Source organism: Cydia amplana, chromosome 13, assembly GCF_948474715.1.
Source record: "Cydia amplana chromosome 13, ilCydAmpl1.1, whole genome shotgun sequence".
NCBI lineage: Eukaryota > Metazoa > Arthropoda > Insecta > Lepidoptera > Tortricidae > Cydia > Cydia amplana.
Window position 1 is genome coordinate 5893916 of NC_086081.1, and position 22401 is coordinate 5916316.

The 22401-nt window shown below is 36.7% G+C and overlaps 1 protein-coding gene across 1 annotated transcript; it reads right to left on the bottom strand.

Annotated features, from left to right (window-relative positions):
* Positions 1-410: 410 nt before the first annotated feature.
* Positions 411-8778, bottom strand: LOC134653427 (persulfide dioxygenase ETHE1, mitochondrial). Its single transcript, XM_063508790.1, has 5 exons — positions 8638-8778; positions 5838-5982; positions 3139-3353; positions 1444-1714; positions 411-498 (listed from the first exon to the last, which is right to left on the bottom strand). The coding sequence occupies exons 1-5, from the start codon at positions 8755-8757 to the stop codon at positions 458-460; spliced, it is 792 nt and encodes a 263-aa protein (XP_063364860.1). The 5' UTR covers positions 8758-8778; the 3' UTR covers positions 411-457.
* Positions 8779-22401: the final 13623 nt, after the last annotated feature.

A 22401-nucleotide genomic window follows, 5' to 3' on the forward strand; every position in this document is an offset into this window, starting at 1 on the left:
TAAAAAATTGGATACTATATATATGTAGTTACACAATGCTATAACTAACTTGATTCATTGTTACTATTAATACACGTTGACTTGTCCTTAACTTCTTTTTACTTTTTAAATTAATATTGCACATCTGAGTTAGTAAAAATGTGCAATTCTTAGAATTATCAATTACAAAAATACAAATTCCATTAACCACTCACTTGTTCATTACATGGGGCAAATTTTATTCTATCGTCGATTTTTTCGTTGATTTCGTATTTCGTTTTACCCAGAATCAGGAGCTCTTCAAACGGACCAAATTATATCGAAATCATAAAAAATAATCGACAACTAGGTAAATAAAAATCGGCCCACATTGAACTATGTTCCCTAGCTGATAAGGGTGGCTGGTAATTACAGTGATCTGTAGAGCATTACTCATAGGTAGTTCTCGATAGCTTATTTTTATGTATTATCACACTTTTCAGTAGATACCGCATACTCTGTTCGCAGGAAGCGCTTTATCTGTAAGCAAATGATAGGAAATAAGAATAAAGAAAATGCTTTCATTCAACACCATTCGTCAATTATTTTATACGTTCCACTGCTGGGCATAGGACTACTTCTACAAATGCTAAAATAATTGTGCTTGCACAGAGCGCCTGTACCTACAAGTAACTTTTGCATGTTGATATAGTTGATGGTGCTCGCACCAGAAGCCTGCACGCTTACTTGTGTCGCGTAGAGATTTCATTGTTACATTTCTGGATTATCTAGTAGACAATGTATTTCGATTATGGTTACTATAACGGCTAACGAGACATTTGGCGCCATCTATTACCTCTCTGCGCAATCTAGCTGTAGTGTCCGTAGTACACTTCTAGTATGCTCTAAAGCGTTATGTGAATTCTTCAACTACCGGTAGATGGCATTGTAGAACATAAATAAAATGTTGTGTGAATTTTGCTTTTGTTTCGTTGAAATCTTTTTAACAGTAAATAAGTTTTTAGCAAAAATTTCATTTTTGGTACACGCTTTTATCGCTGACTGTACTTTATTTACGACAGACAACTAATACTCATCGAGACAATTCTAAAAACCCCTAACACAATTAGGTTGCGTTGTTTCATCACAGAGTTCCTATGGCCACCTCCTGTCTCCATCATCAGATCAGCTCGATGGTACCATAATATTGCATTGTCACCCGACTTACATGTGTATGCAAAATTTCAGCTCAATCGGAAACCGGGAAGTGGATCAAATTTAACTTGCAAGATTCCATTACATAGTTAGTTACATACAGGGCCCCATTTCTCGAACGATATTAGACTAATATTATTAGTCCACGAACTGTCAAATCGTATGGGTTGCCATGACAACACACTAATAATATTAGACTAATTTAATGTCGTTTGAGAAATAGGCCCCAGGTCGACCTAATAAAAGCGTGTTAATAATACCAAAACTCACCAATCATCTTAGGATACGGCAGATTCAGATTATCCATAATCTTAATAAACTCCTTCAAATTCTTCGTAAGTCTAGGGTTGTACTTTTTCTCTTCCCCAACAGTCGTTGCCGTCTGTCCTTTATAGTCATGAGCGGGATAAAGTGTATAGTGGTCGGGGAGTGTGAATATTTTAGTATGGACTGAATTGTATAGGGATTCAGATGAGCCTTCTTGGAAGTCTGTTCGTCCGCAGCCGCGGATGAGGAGCGTGTCGCCGGTGAAGGCCATTGCCTGGTAAAAAAGAGAGGATTTACACGAGGAATAGAGAAAAATACGTAAGAAACATTAACGTATGCGTAATCTCTGTCAAATGTTAAAAAAATATCGAAGCAGAAATTGTATCTTACTGTTAATTAAACGTCTTTATGTCTGTCTTGAAATTATGGTAAATCGAAAGGAACGACGTCACGAAGCTGTAGGTATATTATTTCTACAGTAGGTACACATTCTCTATGAACGAAACCAAAGGTACCTAGTGGAACAATGTGTATGAGTGAGAGCCGAAGCTGTGTTTATAATATATTTTCGTTGGTCAAGTAAAAAGATAGTACGATTAATATCACTTGCAGGCAGGGTCCCTTTGTTTCTCATAAAGTTTTAAGTCATAATGTATTGTCTGTCACATTATCATTAGTCATAAAACTGAAACCGTTAACTTTTCAGGATTTTCGTAAGGTTATCCTATAGATAGGTTAGGTTTGTTTTATGGCAATCCTGAAAAGTGACGCGTTTCTGAACCAAATGAATTATGAAAATGCGGGCAAACAATACATTATGACTTAAAACTTTTTGGGAAACAATAGACCCCTTGCAGGCGTATCAACAAATGAATTATTATTATAGCAACAGACATAGGAATCCGTGGGGCAAATTTTCTTGACAGGTAGGGACTTCCTACATCGATAAACTCAATTATTGATGCTCGTTCTATATACTAGTGATCACTCAAAGGTTTGCTTGTAAAAAATATGTTTTTATTAAAAGTGTAAAAATCAAATAAAATAATAACTCAATTCGCTTTGATTTATAATCAATCAATAAAGAGGTTGAGATAATATTGACTATTTCATAGTGCAATAAGTATTACGCCCTACCTTTATATAACCTAGCGATTATTTAAAATATGCTATGTGTGAATTTCATACTTGTCTTCAAAACAATAGTTACAAAAAACACACAATGTTGGGGGCGATCACTAGTATATAGAACGAGCATCATATCGATATAGGAAGTCCCTACCTGTCAAGAAATCTTGACTATCAACAATCGACTTTCATTGATTACTTTGATAAGATAAAGTAGTGCAAACAGAACGATGATAATTATAGTAGAGTAAAACAAATGAAACTACTGTAGTGCCGTAGGTAAACATTTAAACAGTAGCTATTATGGGTCGTTTCATTATCATTATTCTCACTACAATACAAACTATACCTTAATGGGGTAGTTATATAGGCAATTGCCTAAAAATGTGCTGATTAGCAAGTGCTCATTTTTCTCTCTATGAAATGTCTAAATGTTATTAATTAAATATGTCATTCCGTCGCTTAAGAAACTTCAGCGATCCAACCCTACAGGCGCTCAGTCGTTGAAATAAACTAATCTTAATAACTATTATTATTTTCTATTCTATGATAATAATTATTTTTCCCTACCTGATCATGACAGATGTAAGTCAAGCATCCATTAGTATGTCCCGGCGTGGCCACAGCAAGCAACTTAATCGATCCAACGCTAACGGTTCCTCCATCATTTAAATGGATATCTGCTTGAGCACCTGAGTTGGCCCCAATCACACTTTTGATACCCGGTAAGAGTGATTTGAGCTTCCCCGTGCCTGTTACGTGGTCGGCGTGCATGTGTGTGTTCACTGGAAGGTGAAAATTCAAGTTAAACGAGTTGTCTAAAGCTCCTGTACGGCTACCATCAGTTTGGCACTGACATAAACGCCATCGAGAATGTAATTTACTTTCTATACATCTCGCTCGTACTCGCATATTAGTGCGAACGAGATGTATAGAAAGTAAATTACGTTCTCGATGGCGTTTATGTCACTTTTGTTATTGTCAGTAACTCATGGTACGGGTTCAGGAACAGACATGCAACGCACTTTGCCGTTAAGCAACACTCTTAACTGACAATAGGTGCACTTTGTTCCTTGGAATAATATTTACGAATTGTTGAAAAAAAAAATCTTTGACACAATTTCAACATACATACAACTCTCGGGCATACACGCGCTTGTAAGCTAACTCCTGTAAAGCCACAGAATAACTAATAGTTATCGTACAGAAAATTCACTCCTTCACAAAAGTCAGATTTAGGTATAAAATGACACCTATATCGCTGCCTGCAAGCAAAATTGAAACTTATAACCGCGCACGAACCGTAAATCTCCTTTGCGCGCCGCAGTTTTATGACCGAGCTGTGAGTGTCGGCACGGGGTTATCACTTGACAAGTTTTTATACCTTAAGTCTATTTTTTTATTCGGTAGACTAAAATGACATTTCATAGTATGAAATGACACATGATGTTCATACTATGAAATGTCATTTTAGTCTACCGAATAAAAAAATAGACTTTATACCCACCGATTTATTATTTTTAAGATAAATATGTAGGAATTACAAACGTTGATTATGTAAACATACATTTTTTATCCGGAGATAGTATGTCTGATTCTCACGGAAGTAAGTTTCGAAGCCATTGTGTATTTTCAATTTTGCGCGAGCGCCACGTGACACGACTATCGTGCACGCCGAGCGGCAGCCCACTGCCATACGCCTGTCCGATGGGCGCGCCGGCCAAATGTACCTAAACTGCGGAGTGACACCCCCCTGGGCCCTATTTAATAAACGTTACAATTCGACAATTTTGTAAAAAAGTAACATATTTGTTAAATTTATGTACAAGTACTGTTTAATAAATCCTACAAATAAGTAAGAAGCTTACAAGTAAATAACTTACAATTATTACCATTACTAACATTGTTTAATGAACGTTTACATATGTAGAAAACACCTGTCGCTTTCAATTACAATATTGTACTTACAAAATTGCAATTGTGAAGTACAATTTACATAAAATGTAAGTTTTTTTCTACAAGTTCTTAATGAATGAGGGTAGACTTATTTGTTACTCATTAAGAAATTATTAAATTGGTTTACCTATTGAAATCATGGAGAACAACAACAAAATTACAATTTTATCTCTAATATACGAGAACAAAGATATATTATTCGGCCGGTGACGCTTACTATTTTTAAGGATTTAAGCCATTTAAGGTTCTAGCGAAATTGGACATTCCATTGTAAATATTAAACAACCAATTTAAATAGTATATAATAATATTCCATTAAATATTCTTTATTTAAATAGAACCCTAAATTGCTCGACAATAGCGGTACATACCTACTCGTACATCTAGGTATGTACTTATGTTGTGATTAAAGTATCTTGTTCAAGATCATGCCCTATTTTTAAAAGTAAATATTCGACGGTAGTCTTGCTCACCCGAAATTTTTCGTTGAACGAAAAATCCGTTACATCAAAAGTAAAATGTATCCTTTTACGAAAAATTCGCCGATTCCGTTGAATTACTCGTACATATTCGTTATCACTATCTTCACTATTACTGTCACTACTTGTTGTTAGAACCCTGTTTTTCTTATTCAGATCGTACAGCACACTTCAAATCAAGTTTTGACACAGCATTAAACACCTGTCGTAATTATATTACAATTTACAAAATATGTAAACTTGTCAGTACAATTATGTGTTTAATAGAGTAAATTTCCATACAAAATAGTAAACAATCACCTGTAAGGTGAAAATGTTTATTAAACAGAATTATGTAAAATTGTACCTAAAATTATACAATTTTGTAAATTTTCCACTATGACAAATTTGTAACTTATAATTTTTATTAAACCGAAACATGTAGAGTTGTAACCTGTCAGGTACAATCTACAATTTACAATTTGTAATGTTTATTAAACAGGGCCCTGGTAAAGCCCCGTCTCCATATCGCGCGGCAAGCTATCGAACATTGGCTCGCGCGGCAGCCGCGCGTAATGGATACCGGGTTGGCTCGCGAGAGCGGGCGGGTTAGGTTGGTGGAGACGGGGCTTAATACAGTAATAGAGTCTCTCTCTACGTTTGAACACTAGGTCTATGAGATCCGCGTAATGGCAGGGTCGCCATGTAAAATTATAATATATTGGAGTGACCAAAGTGCTGAAAAATCTGAACATGCACTTATTTTTTACAAAAGAGGCATTATTCAGATATTTGTGAACACCTTGGCTGTTCCGATATAGATGGCGTCTGTCTGTACATACAACAAGCACTCACTGGCATACACAAGCTTGTACCCAAGCTCCGTCAGTAATGTGGCATCCCTCTCTGCATGTTCGATTACTGGGTCTATGAGGATAGCTTCGCGCGTGCTGTTGTCGCCTAGGATGTAGGTGTACGTGCTGGATGCTGTGTCGAATAGCTGAAAAAAAATGTATATATATTAAATAAAAAAGCGGCCAAGTGCGAGTCGGACTCGCCCATGAAGGGTTCCGTATTTAGGCGATTTATGACGTATAAAAAAAACTACTTACTAGATCTCGTTCAAACCAATTTTCGGTGGAAGTTTACATGGTAATGTACATCATATATTTTTTTTAGTTTTATCATTCTCTTATTTTAGAAGTTACAGGGGGGGGACACACATTTTACCACTTTGGAAGTGTCTCTCGCGCAAACTATTCAGTTTAGAAAAAAATGATATTAGAAACCTCAATATCATTTTTGAAGACCTATCCATAGATACCCCACACGTATGGGTTTGATGAAAAAAAAAATTTTAAGTTTCAGTTCGAAGTATGGGGAACCCAAAAAATTTATTGTTTTTTTTTCTATTTTTGTGTGAAAATCTTAATGCGGTTCACAGAATACATCTACTTACCAAGTTTCAACAGTATAGTTCTTATAGTTTCGGAGAAAAGTGGCTGTGACATACGGACGGACAGACAGACGGACAGACGGACAGACAGACAGACAGACAGACAGACATGACGAATCTATAAGGGTTCCGTTTTTTGCCATTTGGCTACGGAACCCTAAAAAGGAAATTACATGAAGTGGGCAGGAAGACAGACAACGGCATTCACGGCATGATATCATTCATTATCATTGCTAGAATGCCGAGAATCGTGCGTTGTCTATATTTACCAATGATCGGAATAGGTAGTGCCATTTGGGGTCAATGGCCTCAAACATTGTACTTAACATGGATAAGACTCGGGATTCCAAGACTCTTATTTTTTCACGAAAATATTTCTTGGTATGTCTTTAATAGGATACAGGACTAATGTTCATTTATGGTATCAATCGATCGGCTTTGTTTTTAGGATCATTTGTCTATATGCGACCCATTGCATTAAAGCAACACAAAAGTCAGAAATTATAGTCAAAGTCCGACAGTCGCACTTCACTCGCGAAACGCCCCTCACAAAAGGATAAGTGAACGTGACGTCAAGGTCATTGAGATCCCATCTTGAAGTATGGACAAAACAAGAAAATTGCTTTTTTGTCCGTGAAATATTGCGTTTATGTATATAGTTGCTGTACAATATTTTTTTGGATAAAATGTAAGGAATCGAATGGTACCCTTACTTTTATCGTTTTTGGAAGTTAAAAAAAACTTAAATTTTGAAACTTTCTGGTCCTGTATTTTTGTAACATTTCCGTATTTTATTTTAATATCCACATTATTATGATAAATTGCTCATTTGCTATAAGATTTTGTTATAAAATTCAACATGTGTCATCATCCCTATTGAAGTAGGTAATATGAAAACTCGGGGTGAAAAGGTATATCCATACTAAGCTTACACACCGAAGTCCCGTGAAATGGCACTACCAATTCCGATCACTGGTCATCGCACACGGCTCCAAGGTTGCGTTTACTTCACAAACAGTGCTAATCTTGAGTGCAGTAAATAAAACTTAACGTTTTCAAACATTATAACTATGATTAAAAAAACCGGCCAAGTGCGAGTCGGACTCGCGCACGGAGGGTTCCGCACCATCAACAAAAAATAGAGCAAAACAAGCAAAAAAAACAAGCAAAAAAAACGGTCACCCATCCAAGTACTGGCCCCGCCCGACGTTGCTTAACTTCGGTCAAAAATCACGTTTATTGTATGGGAGCCCCACTTAAATCTTTATTTTATTCTGTTTTTAGTATTTGTTGTTATAGCGGCAACAGAAATACATCATCTGTGAAAATTTCAACTGTCTAGCTATCACGGTTCGTGAGATACAGCCTGGTGACAGACGGACGGACGGACGGACGGACGGACGGACAGCGGAGTCTTAGTAATAGGGTCCCGTTTTTACCCTTTGGGTACGGAACACTAAAAAGGGGTATTTACCTTGTATAATGTATTTGTTTAAGTATATGATATGAGTTTCCGATAAATAAACATGAGTACCTACATGTAACTAAAATATCCCGTTTTTAATAGTAGTTCTTTAATGCACATTTACATTATTTCCGTAATGCACACTTCTAATATTTGCTTAAAGGTATTATGGTTCATTTACAGTTTAGGCAAGCCCAGGATTCCATAATGTATAGAATGAGATGTAGCCTGCAAGCTAGAGTTAACTCTAGCTTGCCCAGCATTTCAATTTATTTAGGTATTTATTTATTTGTATGGCATTATGAGTTGTTTCAATGCACATTTATAATTCAATCAGAAATTGAAATGAACACTAGGAGTAGTAGATTATTAACGTAATAAAACTTTTGTAAACAACATTCCACACAACATAAAGTTTTTAATCAAGGCTAAGGAAGATAAAAGTAATATAAACTAGAATAATTACTTTCTAACAAGTAGATCAGAGACTGTAAATTAAATGAGAATTACAAGTGGGTGTTAGCTCTTCATAATTATATGTAGTAGTGATAATATTTACAATTTAGTAGATAAATAATTCCCTCTGAATTGCTGAAAGGTTAACTGGAAGAGATCCCTTAAATGTGTACTAAATGTTGTGTCATTTGTCTAATTTTGTTTTGTGAACTTCTAGTAAATATTTGGCGATTAGCCAGCAACTAAATGCTTCAAAAAATATAATAAACTTACCATACCTGTCTAAAAAAGAAGTTAGATCCCTTGTCCATGGTTGAAATGAATCTTGCTTGCATAGCGGGCTGCACCAGCAGGCGCACTGCCTTTGCAGTCTTCATTCCGACTGTCAGTGTCACCATCCTGGCGAGATGATATCTAATTGTAACTGCACAGTCATTATTTATTGTTATGTTGTATAATATTTACATTGAGGTGACTAATGTGTCACTGTCTTATGATAACTAAATAAATAAGAAATATTATTCTTAGGAACAGAACAGTTTACTCTGATTATAGGTACACAAAAAATACACAAGGCAGCTTTAACTTTGATAAAAAAAATAGAAACAACAATGAAAAAAAGAGTAATATTTGTATACAATGTTTCCATTAGTCTTGAGTGTCTTGGCTGTTTTTGAAATTTATAAAAAATTTTTTTCTTAACAAGTAACCAATTGTTTTCAAACTTGCTACTTACTTGACGGTCAACCTTAACAGCACTGATTTTACTCATAAATATAATGGGACATTGTGGTCGCTCAAATTGTAGGTATTGAGAGGACAATGCATGACTCACATGATAAAATTTAATTGCTAAGCAATCTATTCAAGAATCAAATAGCTTCAGCAACAATAAAAACAAATATTTATTTCCTTCTCTTTTAGAAGCAAGTATATTTTATGCATTTTCAACAATTCCATTCAAAATAATATTGTTGTGGTGACAATATATAAAACGATGACATAATTAATTATACCAGAGGTCTCCTAACTTTTCAATGCTAGGGCCACCATGCTGGGCTGCTTGTAAGGAATTTGGCTCTTTTCGCAGTCTGGATTTTTGAATACCCCTGAATTATGGTAACAACAAACTACCTGACATTACCAAACGCAACCAATTTTAAATATCAAAATAAAAGTACGTATCCACTTGTTGTTGTTGTGTTGTTGTCCTATGGCACCCCAGAGGTGTAAAGGGCCTTCAGAAGCTCGCGCCACGCCTTCCTATCTTCAACGACCCTTCTGGCCTCACTTTCCGTATTTATGTTTACCTAAACATAAATACGGAAATATTATCCTCTAGGCAACTAATATAAAACTTGTTCAAATAGAATACATACTTGAAGCAATTTGTTCTCCAGATTTAATTGTTCTGGTGGGCAAGTCAGGTAGTCTAACGACTGTTTAATATCGTGTTTGTAGTTGATAAAAAATATCATTTATGTAACACTTATCGCATTCTTTTGATAATTTGCTTTGATCTAATCGTATTGTCGCATGCAGTATAGTATATAAGTTACTCTATGTTCATCACACCGGGGCCCGGGCATGGATCATCTTGGTGACACCACGGTGACAGGGTGACACTGACAACTGACAGTGACAGCACCACTCCAGTGTTGCAATAAATATTTTAAAAAAATCCCCTCATTTCAGGTAAATAGTAATCGATTTTAGGCTCCCTACAAGCTACGGTACTTTAGTTTTGTGCATGATTGACATAACATTATCAGACAGTACCTTAGTTATACTTGGTCAATCAGATCTTGTCAGTAGAAAAAGGCGGCAAATTTGAAAACTGTAGGCGCGAAGGGATATAGTCCCATAGAAAATTTGAATTTCGCGCCTTTTTTTACTGACAAAATTTGTTTGACCAGCTATACTTGCACATTAAACTTTTAGTGTGTTAGGTTTGATATAATTCGATTTCTACCTCAAAAGAAAATACAACCTAAATTTTGTACTTAAAGTACTATTAGTTATTCTGTGCCTATAGCTGGTCAACCAAATCTTGGCAGTAAAAAAAGGCGCGAAATTCAAATTTTCTATGGGAAGATATCCCTTCGCGCCTACATTTTTCAAATTTGCCGCCTTTTTCTACTGTCAAGATCTGGTTGACCAAGTATACTTATATAATCAATACTTCTTTGTTTATTTTTTTATTTATTTTGACTGGACGCAGATGTCAAATAATTAATGCCTTGAAAACAAGAAATGTGAAAACGGGAAAAAAACTTCAAATGCAGAGTATAATAAATTTTAGGCAAACACTGAGAAAATCTGGGGTGGAAAATCTACACGTACGTAAACCTCTTAAAATGTATCATTGGGTGCTTAAGATCGGTTTTCCTAGGATAGCGGTGCCGTCATATAGCGGCCGTCTCCATACTAAATAATACGGCTAAATATGGAAGTCGTAGTATTTGTATGGAGACGGCCGCTATATGACGGCACCGCTTTCGGAGGAAACCAAAGCATTACTGCTTAATTTTGTTCTATTCCTGTTTCATAACACACGTGGTTTTATATCGTGCCTACTCGCTCTTGCTGCAGTGCTCAGCTGGTAGCGTCATTGACCCCCTTCATCCCCACTATAGCCAGTCGATACCTTCGGCGTCGTACACACGAGCGCGATTAGTGTGCGTGCGGGCTGCGCCGCGCTCACTTGCTATTGATGTAAACATTGACTGTTGTCATTCTGTTTCAGTGCGTTTCCAAGATCGTATGGGACTCTTATTTGATGCATTAAAACATGTGAACAGCTGTTACCCTACAATCATATAGAATTACAGTGCTCATGTAACCCACACCCGCACAATTTTGACGAAGTGTTCATCTTTGTTTACATAACAGTGTTTTTGTTGTTCCTACACCAAAGGATTTCATAGAAACCAAGCTCAAACTATGTAGATTTTTGTTTTTAACTACAAATTGATGAGAACGTGATTGACAAATTTTATTCTGGATTTTATCTAAATTGCTGGTGCACTTCATAAGGGTGAGTACACATAAATTAGTTACAGCACTACTCTAGTGACCTATAAAAGACCGATTTTAAAAATCTATACAACGTGAGGTTTTTTCTTTATTTTTTCTTTATCGTTACTGCATCGTACTGGCCAGTTAAAACCAGTTTTACGGCTATGGCTGGTAGTCAAGTGACGCTATAAACTATAAGGCACTTCCTTGTTCTAGTCTAGGTAACTAGGTACGCCGTTAATCGCGCGATAAAAAATAAACTACGTGCGAAGGACGAAGTGTTGGTTCTTTTGTTTGCTTTACTCGAACCAGGTTTTCCCATCACTAAATAGTTATTTTCGATACAAGTGCGAAAAAGAGGAAATTCGAAACGAGTTGTGAATTACCTATTTGCACGTGTATCGAACAACGTTTTACAGTACATATGGCACTTTAAAGTTTCGACATCGCACGAAAAGTGCTATTTTACGCACTAGTGCCGAAAAGTAGCCATATTTTACAGTAAAATAAAATAAAAATGGTACCCATTGAAATTATATTATTGACCTTGTCTCGACGCATTTGAAATTAATTATTTCGGCAATGCTTTTTAATTAGGTAGTGTGTCTACCTATTAAACAGAATTACACAGGTTGAATTAATTGAAGTGTTAACGGTTAGCCATAACGTATACATATATAATTATAAATACATGATTATTTCTAATAATTACAACATAATTAAGGTATTAGAATGAACCCGCCATGCCCCATGCCTAACGCATCTTATCAACAGCAACAGTTCTCTTTGTTTTAACCGTGACCTAGTTTTGAAACCTTCGTCTTCTATTTCGGCGCTGGACGTAAATAAACAAAAATAAAAAATAGACGAGAAGGAAATCGGTGAAAATGTTTGAGCGTTCGTCGGGTTCCCGCGCATTTTGAAACTGCGTTCAGAAATAGTGTGTCCTTCGCGACGCAACCACGTGCGAAACTAGTACCAGCCTAACTAACTAGATTAACTTACTAAACCTAATTCCCTAGGTCTGACTCCAACTTTATCCAAATATAAAACAAAAACATTTCCTTTCTAACCACTCTCTTTTTGGGGTACAGTCAGCAGCAGAAGTTGCTAAGCGGGCAAGGTGTTCAAAATTACCTTGACGCGCTCTTATAAAGTCGCGTCAAGATCATTTTGAACACCTCGCGCGCTTAGCAACTATTGCTGCTGACTGTACTGGGTATGACTTTTTTAAGGGAGGTATGATTTTTCCCTCTTTATCCTGGATACCTATGATACACCTCATACACCTGGATGCATTTCTATGTAAGCTCAAGCCGGGTAAGCAGGGTGGGCTACATACATGGAAATGACCCTCCAGAATACGGTCGGGTCTGTAAGTAAATAACCGCCTGATATTATTAGGATTTGGATGAGCCGGATGTGAAGTGGGCACTTTGTTATCTGAACCTCTGGATCTGAATGATATGCTTTAAAATAGGGACGAATAACTAGGGGGCTCTAGGAAAGGGTGTCTCTTTACTTCCGCGGCGTCCACCACATAATTGCCTAGAGTTTGATTTATTTAATTTTTAAACAAGGGGACTTCAGCGACCCGGCAACAGCGTCCTATCTGCGAGCCGAGCCCCTTTAAAGTTTAATCCGATCCGCAGGAAGGAAGCTGCAGAGCCAAAAGCCTGGCCTATGCTACTGGCCACAGCAGCCATAAAACCAAAGTTTTGGCTTGCTCATGACTAAAGGGGCCCACTGATTAACACGGACACGGACGGTATAGGCCTGTCAGTTGTTCGGAACTGTCAAATTTTTGTTCTAACTGACAGGCCGATTAAGTTGCAGTTTGGCCCTCAGATCAAAAAGTTTGGAAACTCTTGAATCATACTCAAATCAACTAAAGGATCCACCCTCCCAAATATGCAATTGTGAGGGATCCGAAGATTGCGAAGAGCAATAAGTAACCATCAATCCTAGGAGTTTGACAGTATACTTCAGGATCTAGGAAGGAAACGTTTAAAAAGATATGGATACAAACTCTAATTTCATTTTCCTCTGTATAAAATGTTCATGTCACAATTGTATGCTATGCCGACATCTAAATGCGTATATTAAAAACATGTAAGCGCAATTAAAAGTTATGACCGTAAGAATTCCACTTAACATGACCTTGTGTGTTAAATAACTTTACGTAAACTATACAAGTCAAAACTATACTTACCTACTGCGCACCAAAAACTACGCAGTACATTAATCTTTATGATTTCGCGATATTAGGTATTGCGAACACGAACAGATTTTTGCGAGTGTTGTGGATGTCCATCAAGGACACAGACACGGTCACGCCTCAGTAATCGCTGTCATTATCTTCCTAATGAAGTTTTAGTGTGAATTGTTCAGGACGTGATCGTGCGTAAAATCACACGATGCATATTATGCATGCATTTGTGATCTTTTGATAATAATTACAAAGTGCGATTCTGAATTAGAAGGGCTTAGCTTAGGAAGGACTATTCGTCTGGCTAATTTGTGAATTCCCTTTAATGTCCTGGCCTTCAACAAAGACAAGGTTAGTGCGAATAGATTTGTATTGTAGGTTTATCTACTCTACAACCTATCAATCTTCTCAATCTTCAATTATGCGGCTAGACTTTCAGTTCAGTACCCTCTAACAATTCCTCAGTCGAGACGGGGTGTGTCTCCACCCTGTAGTAAATTATTCACCACTACACGATGCATTTATCTTGGAAGCATTGTTGCTGTTAATGTTTCATGTTTTCCTGGCACCTCTTTTGGTAAATTAAGTAGGGTCTAGTGTTTTATAAACAAGATTTTTGGACCATATCCTTAAGTTGCCTCAAGTCAACGATCTTACACTGCGTAATGAGTTTATTTTAAAAGCATAGATACTTTAAATGCTTCATATTTTTCTAATACCTACCATACCATGTTTGGTAAGGTAGTTGTATTGGGATGTTTGTAACCACCTTGAGACGAGATACTATCAAACGAGGAAATTTGGCGCTGCTCGCCGGTCACAGCCAGTGGCATTGAAAAAATGTGTAAATTAAAAAGTAACTAAATATACTGACGGATTGTTTTGACAGAAGAAACTAACTTATTTGGCCAGCTAGTTCGATCCCATATTAGTAACAACAACAATGATCGCTTCAGCTCACGCTCGCTCAAACAAACTGTATGAGCCAGTCGCACAGTTGTGCGTACCCAGATTCCATGTGAATTTAAATAAATTGTGGCAGCATTGACGCTCAAACTGTGGTGATGAATTATTTACCATCCTGCCCTTAGGCTCTAGCAATCTATTGTCCAGGCAGATCGATTTTGTAGACTGAAACTGAACCGTTTGTTTTTCAATCCTAAAATAGATGTAATTTAGCGCAGCACATGTGGTACAAGCAGTCTGGCCAGTGTAATCTTTCCAATACGAATTGGATACCTTTTAGGATCTGAACGTAAACAACTTTTGGCACGAAAACATATTCCATTTGTAATATAAGTCCGTAACAAATATAGGTGTTTCATATTTTTTTTGCCACTTTTTATCTCAAATTGCGGCATAGAGTCGGATCACGCTTAGTTTCATGCCAAGTGTATATGTACGTGTTCTTCTTACTGCCAAGTTGGTGCAAAGTTACCGTGGCCGGAGTCTAGTGCTTTGTGCCTTTGTCACGACTCGATATTCTCACCGATTAAGTGCATTCTTGCAGCACCTCAAAGGCGTGGGTAGAGATATTAGGTGCATTCCAGTTTTAAACTAGGTTTTCGAATACTTGGGACTTGACTGGATTGGTTTTCCTTCGCCGTCATTTTCACTATCAATGCAGTATAAAAGTTTATTCCCAAGGATCCGACTTAACTGGACAATAAAATTAAATATTGCTCGTTTATAATAGAGTAGGTATGAAATACTTTCTGTTATGTGAAACGGGACTGTGTCACTGATATACAGCAACTTTATTAGCTCTAATACATAGAGCTTTAAAGTGCTTCAGTAACAATGGTTCCTCGCGCAGCAGTTAATTTTATTAATTCCATTGTCTCGCAGATTTATCTGCTGAAGCATAAAAGCATACACAGTTAGAGGTTTATTAATTACTGTATCAGACAATGCCATACTAAGAACTGTTTTCATTTCGTCATATATCCCCTTAAATTATATTTACCTATTAGAAATGAATTGACATTTTTATTACTGTAAGTGTGTTAGTACCTTAAATTTCCCTTGAAAGTCACAACTTGCCTAGCCACATGGGTCATCCGTTTGTTCATTGTCTCAAATCAGAATTAGCCAAGTCAAGACAACCTTACCTTTAGCACAGAATTAATAATAGTACTAAGTACAGAAGACTCGCTCTCTAACAAAACGCGTCTGTTACGATCAGCACAGATATGGCCGCTAGGTGGCGACAGCGCCACGCGCGGCTTATGGTGTTCCCCAAAATTGGGGCCGAACGGATGTACTTTTAGCTACCTGTAGCAAAGCGACGAAATCGCGGAGTGAGACACGCCTGCCTTTAGTTGCTTTCCTACGGTCTTACGAAATTCAAGAATTCTTCGCTTGAATAGTTTGTTTCGCTCAAACCACTCATAAGCTTAGGTAGTGCTTATACAAGGACAAGGACTTCCGAAGAAAATTGCGACCTCGTCTCTGAAATATGAGTTTTCTTTTATGAAAGTTTATATAACCTTGTTATTATATTGTGTTTAAGACGACATAAGGATACCTTTAATAACATTATTAAAATATATTTAGCAAATTAGCATACGTTTATTTGTATAACTCAATGGATACACAAGAATCTTAATATACAATGAGGTCAATGAGAACTCTGTGCTTTGCCTATCGGCGAAATATATTTGCTTTACATTTTTTTCATCCCATCATAGCCAAGTATTTTCGGCCATTCAAATTATTTTTCTGGCAACTATTATAACGCTGTTCTTATCGTTTCCTCCGGTCTGAAGATAGTGACCCTTTGCAATTTCTCTTCACGGAGCCCTTTGGAAATTTGACTGCCTGGAACCTTAATATTCTAGCATTGTTGTTAATCTAGTGCTCATATCTTGTTACATAGCTTTTAGTTTTCATGCTCTATTAGTTTCATCCTTCACACTAAGGATGGCTAAATTTCCCGTAACTATGCTCCTTTAGCAACAAATTATATCGCTTAATACAATTTGTGCTCGACCTTGCGAGCTCTCGCTTTCAACAGCCTTCCTCACGGTAGTTAATCTTTAGTTCGTTTATTAGAACACGCGGCGTTATTCAAGTCTTAGTTAGCTAATTAATCATTTATGTTCTTAGTCCTTTAGCAATTATGAAGAATAATTTACATCTTGTACGCGGGTGTGTGTAATTTAATTGTTGGTTTTGTGATTGGAAAGTGGACTGTCCACTCGATTCGGTTCTTTGTTTTAATAAGAGTTTTTCGTTCGATGACAGCGGCTCCAATATGTCGCACGCGTGGGATGTTCTTCAATCATCCACAGCCTTTTTATTAAAGCCTGAACAAAGGCTTTTTTATATCATTGTTATTGAAGTTTTTTATGAATCTTTTCGCAATTGATGAAGATTTGCACATCAGATGTACAGGCGTTGGTCAATAGCCGCAAATCGTGCAATGAAATTATACGCGCTGTTTCAAATCTGGAACGGTCGAATGTTGTATGACACATACAGATATAATGAATGTAAACCATAATTTACAAAATGACGGGGTTCTGTAAGTAATTGAATAATCTGTGAAATACTACGTAACTGTAATTGACGAGGAAAATCATACATAATGCAAAGAGCAGACTATAATATTTAAAGCTATTGCATCCCGCATGGCCATATAGCAATACCTACGGTTCTTTAAGATTATCAAGTTTTGTGCATCATACGCATCTCTTATGGACTTATCAGCACCAGAGCTGGTGCACTTGCTGTAATAAACACCGTACCCATAGTGTTTGTATAAAGGGGTAGCGAGAGTTCGAAACGCCTTAGTGAAAAAAAAACAACAATACAGGAAACAGCAGTCAGATTGAACACACACTTCCGTAGCGAGACTAGCGAGGCTAAAGAGTTCGGCCCTCTGTCAAATGTTACATTAACCCATGGTTTTCTTTAACGACAACCTTCCTCTTTCCATCATTATCTATCTCATTATTTATCCGAGCTTACCATAATTTCCACTCATAGACAATCCGCTCGATAAGTGCGCAAAAAGCCACTTTATTTAAGAGGACTTGTAATTGGATCCGATTGTGCTACGACCTTGGCCTTTGTCGAAACCGAGGCGTAATAATCAATTTCCTTACTCGGTCACTTAGCGGATAACACGGGAGATGTCTCACTCTTGCACTTGTTCCAATGATAAATTTGTATCTAGTTTCTTTTAATGATAATGTCCTTTCTGTGTTCATTAGCAAACAGTTAATTGCAACTTTTTTTTAGTATTCTGCTGTCTAAAATGTCCCTCCTTAGACTTCCTTCCTCTCGATTGGATTTAAAGCAATTTGTGGCCAGTTGTTGTTAATTTTTACCAGACTTATCACTCAACCAACCCTCGTAAATACGGTCTTCCTGCAATTTCCTCTTAATTTGACCATTCCGCCAATACTGCTGTGACTTCCAAGTAAAGAAACATATGTAGTCAAAATGTTTCGTAAGTCAGAGATATTTCTTTCATTAATCTTTGCTGATAGAGGTCGTAATGTTGAATAAATTTGACTTATTCTCTTTCCAGTTTACCTTTCCCAGCCAGCTACTGTTTGTAAATACGTCGCTCATAAATCATCTTCCAATGGCGTTAGGTACAGTCCTATAATTATTAATACGATATGCCTAACGGTATGACTTGGAAACTTCTTAATTTAAATATTGAACGTCAACCCTGACCTATTGATAGGGCAAAAAGGTCAGCGCAAGTCACGTGTAGATAAATGTTATAGACTATAGTTTCACGACACCAAGGTTTGTAATGCGTGCACTTAATAACACTGATTACAATCAACAATCAAACAGTGGTTAGTTATTGTACATTATCTAAGTTGCCTTTACTGTCCAAATTGCAAATGAATTTTTTGGTCATTATTATTGTACCATTGACAATAATAATGACAGAAAAAAATTAAGTAAGCGTGTATACAGGTTTAATTTAATTTTGCTTTAATTTAAGCTTCGCAAAAAACGTGTGGCTTTTATTAAATGCCATCATTCGGAATTCGGGTACATTACCTACGTTAGAAATTGAGACGATCTCCCCGGCAAATTGAGGGTCCAGGTAGTATACCTTATAGCAGTAATAACATATCTGTTGTTTATGGGAAACTGCTCAATTTGTCAACATTCGCAATATTCGTTGGATGCATGGAACATTTTGATTTTAATAAAAATAACAGAAAAACCATTTGATTAATATCTAGATTTATGAATAAACTGCAATTTTCAATAATCATAAGACTTTTAGCCACCGTCATGGATGCCCATCACGATATGACCTTCTCCCGATAGTTGAGAAACACCCCTTCTAAAGCTTATTTTATTATTGAGCTCTGCCTGTTACTTTGTCAAATCCAATGTTGACTGTCAGGCGAGTAATAGCGGTCGATTCGATCGAAATGATTGTCGGTTCGAAATTCCTTAAAGAAATGAATGATGATGAAAGAAATGATTTAAGTATATGGGATCATCCATTAATTACGTCACACGAATTTCTAGGTTTTTTTAACCCTCCCCCACTCTTTGTCACACTTGGTCACATTTTGCAAACCCCTCCTCCCCTGGTGTGAGGTCACATTTTAGGCAATTTTTTTTTCAACGAAATCGACAATATTAACTCGGCATTATTTTTTTAACCCCTGGAGCGCCCCAGAATTACCGTAATATGGAACTCCTATACTAGTTACTAGCACCCGTGTCTTGTTAGGGCGCTCCACGGGTTAATAAAAAAATATTTTTGATATATAAATATTAGTAATTTTATAACACAACGAAAGTTACATCCAAAATCTCATTATTTAACTGTACAGCGAATAAAAAAATATAAATTAATTTTCGGTTACTGATAAAGTTAAAGTGACATCACAATGTTTGTGACTCCCCCCTCCCCCATGTCACAACATGTCACATTTTCTTGACCCCCTCCCTCCCCCTAAACGTGTGACGTAATTAATGGATGACCCCTATCTCTTGTTGTTCTCTATCTCTAACTATTGTAATCGTCCACCGTATATTACCCTGAAAATATAGAAATAAGAAACAAAAAGGTCTACGAAAATATAAGCGTTACTTTTTTTAATGCGGAGTTACCGACAATGCAACTTTCTGACGGGCAACGAAACTCAAGTCGCATAAAAAATGTGTTTCGAAACATTCTTGCAATAGTAATTATTGCAAATGACATGCACTTACTGCAACTCACTTTACTATCCATAGTTACCTTTATCGTATTGACATAAGGTCTACAAATGGTTAATTTACTATTAAGTTTGTTTGCAGCTGGAATGGTATAGTTGACAGCAAATAAATGTGTACACTTTTGCACCGTATCCCCTTGTAATTGGGTAAAAAGTGCGTACATATCTTTGACGTGTACGTTACATTGCCGCGTCTGACACTTGGTGTCGTTTCGACACGCATCCGCTTGGCTGGGCAATAGTTTTGCGGTAGGTAGGCTATTGGATGCTTATTCCATCGATTAATAGCTGGTTTTATATCGATACATATCGATTTGACTATGATAGCCTGACGAAAGCTTGCAATTGCAAAGGACGGCTGCCGCGATACCCAAAACTCGAAGAAAGTCTTTGTCCATCTCTACTGCCCTTGCAATATTCGATTAACAGGGAATAGGTGGACATTTTTTCGAATTTAGATGAACTGCTCTTTCAAATTTATTTTTAACTGTTTTACAGCCAGGACTATATAAATAAAGGGAAAGATGATTTTGTTCTGTGTGTTTCCGATATGCTCTATTAGTGATGCTTGGATGTTCCTTTTAGTTTCCTTTCTTGTAGTGTAGTTAGGGAAATTTGATTAGTGTCCGAATACTCCGAATCCCTAATTGTCACATATCATATAGGTAGATAATGCGCCATGTATGTACAGTAGGTACAGTACGTTCCTGGGTCAATAAATGACCTACCTATTTCTATCATTCCATTTGTGGACCTCAAATAACTTCTAACTTCTTGCACTCTATATTTTCTTAATATATACAGCGTGGTTTATTAGTAGTAAATTGGTCTATGCATCATAATATAATTGGTCTCAAGGTAAGAATGAGGTAACGCACATCTTTGGAGGCGCTCCAATAAACTGCATAAATGATCATTAAATTGCTCTGTCAATTATCTGTCTGTTTCAAATTGTAAGTTTAAATCCGCGATTATATAAGAGCAAAGAAGTGACGACCGCTGGCGCCATTTTTTATGTTGATCATACGTTGATACCAAACTTTTTGACATATGATGATGATGAACCATGTTCTATGAACAACTCTTGGATGTATCTCAAATATTACAATAAGCTGTTATAAGTTTCGGGTCCATCTAAAATAGGTAACATTTTATAAAGATATATGTATAAAGGAGATCCTCATACATAAGAGAATGCTCAACAATTTACTGGCCAAAAGCCAACTGCTTACGCTCACTAAACCAGGTATCTACAAGTCTTCCTTTAAACATTTATTGACTTTGTACCATTAAGAGATATCTTGCGTAATTTCCCTTTTGTGATACAGAACAGCTGTAGATCGATCGAACAGCTGATGTCGAGCACGCAATCTGCAATACGACTCGAGCCCTTTGATCCCCGACATGAGTCTTTTGACATCTTTGCCCTTTTAAAACCAATTCCGGTTTATTGCGCTCTTTGAATCAATATAACATAAGATAAGAACCCCAATAGCAACTTTGAGATACTTGTGTCTTCGTATAAGATAAGATAACAAACCTTATAACTGATTGCCGAAATTTATCTGATCTAAATATGTTCGCGCAGAATAGTCTACCTTTCGTTTTCAATTATTTTTCATATTAACTTTATGACGAAATTGAGAATATCGGATTATATGGAGTTTAGTGTCACGTCTCAAACCTTATACGATTAGGGCCATGCACTTTAAGCATCATGCTAAGGCTCTTTTGTTTATCACGATATTTGTTTGTCACGACTCACTACTATAACAAAGAATTCAAATACAAGCATGACTAGGGCAAGGATTTACGAGTTTTAGGTGGCTTCTACCCATTATTTGCAAGAATATTTACTTGCACCTTACCTTATCATTATAATGTATATGTGAAAACTCAAATATACATCTTACACTACACTGTACTAAAAACCCGCGACACAAATTCTTTTGCTCTGTTGCCAAATGACTCATTGAACTTCAGAAAATGCAATGTGGTCTTATTTTATTTCGTAATACCTACGTGTCTCATTACTCGTACCGGGATGAATTTAATGTTTTAGTCCCGTGCAGACTGTTACGAGTCATTTGCAGTCTTATGAAATGCATGGCCATCTTACAGTTACAGTTAATCTAGTTTGCCTATGAAGACATAGAAATTAATACATAATAGAATATCTACTTAATATTTCTATTAGTCTTCACTTTCTCCTTTTGCTACTTAAATAATATTTTAACTAATTCAATAAGGATGTTAAATAAACAAGGTTTCAGATTTTTTCCTTCTAAGCAACCCTAAAACTATCCAACCCTCTCGTAAACCAAATTTCGCGTAATGGTTTAAAGTCCTTACGTCCCAGTTGTGTCACATACAGGGTTACAGGGTGTATGTACCTTCTCGTATTTCTTTGTTACGTTGTGAAGTTTTACCGTATTTTTCCCTACGTAAAATTCTTATGTCCCCTAATTTTACTCCTTTTATTTTAGTACGTCCATTTTATAACCCTTTGTACGCTATGAACCTTTAAAGGCGTCATGAGTCGGCGTGTCCATTAGCGCCAAGAACGCTTGTAAGTGTTATAACCTATACACTGTCAATGTACCTAA